Consider the following 2,788-nt stretch of genomic DNA (forward strand, 5'->3'; position numbering starts at 1 on the left):
TCATTTCCGCGTGTCATCAGTACCGCGCACAGGCCAGTGTGGGACGTCCTCACGGTGGACGCTGAGTTGCCACGTGTGGCTGGTGGCTGCCCTGTGGCTCCGGCTGCGGCGTGAGGCCTCTGAGTGTGTGCTTCCCTCTCCAGGGTTTGGCGAAGTGCTGGAGGCCTGCAGGCCACTCTCAGCCCTGAGCACCGGCCCCAGCTAGAGAGATTGGTTAGATGGGCTGTCGCTCTGATTTCTTCTTCCTTCTAATTACTTTCTCTCTCTCTCTCTCTTTGGTACTTTCCAAAGGGATCTCCAGCCATGCCGGTGATTCCCAAACTGTGCTTCTCACCCCCTGACATGGCCACGGAGCCCCTCTATTTTGAGGAACCGGTGCCCACCCCAGGCAGCCAGGAGCAGAAGTCGGTCGGGCAGGTCAGCAAGGACCGTCTCTTTCCTGGAGCCCGGCTGTCTCCGGAGTCCCCCAGCCTGGCGAGCAGCTCTCGGACACAGGACTTTGTGTCCCCGTGGGGCAGCACCAGCGAGCTGGACGCGGGGCCGGATGGCATGGCGGGGAGTGTGGACGGGTGCACGCCGGGCGGCTGGGAGGCAGACTTCGGGTCCGCCATCTGTGTGCGCGACTTCTCCTTCGAGCTGTCCCAGGACCTCCTGGAGCGGAGCGCCCAGGCCCACAGCGCGCTGAGGGGCCCCTCCTTCAGTGCCACCAGCCCCGACAAGGGCACCATGAGGAAGATGGCGCTGGCCATGGTGGAGTAAGTCACTGGGGTGCGGTCGGCGGGGCCTCGGGTCACTGTCAGGGCCGGATCTTCTGCTCCGCGGGCCAGCGTCACCTCCCTGGCCACCGGGAGGGGGTGCTTCCAGACACCCCGCAGCCTGCAGGGCGCCAAGGGGCCCGTCACTGCCCCTGGGTCTTAGCGGGGCACCCCGTGCATGGCTCACAGCTGGGGCCCAGTTAGGACCTCAGGGGGACAGTGGCAGTGAGAGATGTGCCCTGGCTTCCCAGGGGCGGAGGGCACCATGCAGGTGCTCATACACATGTGCGCCGCCCCGCACACCCGCACAGGCACCCACGGACACACGCACAACTCACACCTGCACACCCACTCGCACACACTCACATGCACCCTCACACACCCACAGACACGCACACTCACAACCCACACCTGCACACCCTACATGCTCACACGCACCTGCACACATCCATGGACACGCACTCTCATAACCCACACACAGACACACGCACACATACCCACATGCACCTGTGCACACATGCACCCGCACACACCCACAGACACGCGCACTCACAACACACACCCGCACACACACGCACCCACGGACACACGCACAACTCACACCTACTCGCACACACCCGCGTGCACCCGCACACACTCACAGACATAGGCTTATGTGCAAGATGACCAAGTGGCCACTACGGCCACTGTCCTCACGCACCTGCCTCGCCTTGCGCCTCAGGGGGACAGCTCACAGTGATGCCTCTGTGACACTCTGGCTCTCAAGTGGAAATGGGAATCTTGGAGCCCGTGCGCCCCTCCCCCCAGTGCTGTCTAATGACACGTGTCAACACCGGGGAGGGCAGGTCTTCCCACACGACCGGGTCCTGCCTGATGTCACAGCCCCGGTGGAGTCCGGAGTCCTCGAGGTGCTGCGTTCTGATGCAGCCGAGGATGCGTTGTCCAGGAACTACTTCCATTCACGTGCGACGGGCGTGTCCGCACTCCTTAAATGTATCAGCAGGTGTTTTTAAAAGTCTCATTTGGTGGTAAGACAGTAGACGTGAGGATGGAGCCTGCAGAAACCAGGCTTTCGGGGTCCTCACAGGATTTTAGGAGTAGGGAGGGGTCCCAAGAGCAGGCAGCTTGAGCGCCGCCGCCTGCCCGCCCGCCCGCCTGCCCGCCCGTCCCTCCTGGCCTTGCGCTGGGCCGGGTCGCTCCCTTGGCTGTCCCCAAAGCCTGCTTGGCTCGTCACCTCGACCTTCTTCCTGCCCCGTGGGCCTGTTGTATGTGTATGTATGTGCACCTGTGTGTGCACCGTGTGTGTGTGTGTGTATACGTGTTGTCTGTGCATATGGATGCACGTGGTATCTATGTGTGGGTGTATGTGAGTGTATTGTGTGCACATATGTGCACATGTGTGTTCTTTGTGGTGTGGCACGTACATGGTACATGTATGTGTGTGCACGTGCATTCTTGGTATGTATGTGTAGATGTGTTGTATGTGGTGGTGTGCTCACCTGCATGTGGTATGTGCAACATGCATGTGTATATGTGTGAATACATGTGTACAGACATGCATGTATGTGGCATGCATGTGAGTGTGATGTGCATGTGCATGCGCACACATGTGCAGACACACGTGTGGATGTGTGCATGCAGTGTGTGTGGTACGTGTACGTGCAGTGTGTGTGGTGTGTGTGTGCACGCACCTGCATGTCTGGGTACATGGTCGTGCCCTACATGGCCCTACATGTTCCCTACATGCACTAGGTGCTCTATGTCACCACCTCAGAGATCTCCCCCCTCCCCCCGGGAGGGAGGGCTGGTCCTCAACTCATGCCCCGTGTCACGGGTGGCCTTGTAAGGCCAAGTGAGCACCTGAGCTGGGGCAGGGCAGGGCTGTGTCTGGACTGGAGCCCCGTGGGGCCAGCTCAGGTGTGGAGATAGGGGGGCAGTCCTGATTGGGGGGGTGCTGCTCAGGTGTGATGGGGGGCGGTCCTGGTCCAGGGTAGGGACGGCTCAGGTATGGAGATGGGGGGGTGGCCCTTGTC

General features: G+C 61.1%; 1 protein-coding gene across 1 annotated transcript in view; it reads left to right on the plus strand.

Moving 5' to 3' along the window:
• The window catches only part of ANKMY1 (ankyrin repeat and MYND domain containing 1), a 39,366-nt gene that overhangs the window by 11,994 nt on the left and 24,584 nt on the right, over positions 1-2,788 (plus strand). The window contains exons 7-8 of the mRNA XM_029936159.1: positions 144-213; positions 292-755. Coding sequence (XP_029792019.1) covers positions 144-213; positions 292-755 — 534 coding nt within the window. The remainder of the gene's footprint in view (positions 1-143; positions 214-291; positions 756-2,788) is intronic.

Source organism: Suricata suricatta, chromosome 3 (genome assembly GCF_006229205.1).
Source record: "Suricata suricatta isolate VVHF042 chromosome 3, meerkat_22Aug2017_6uvM2_HiC, whole genome shotgun sequence".
NCBI classification, from domain to species: Eukaryota; Metazoa; Chordata; class Mammalia; order Carnivora; family Herpestidae; genus Suricata; species Suricata suricatta.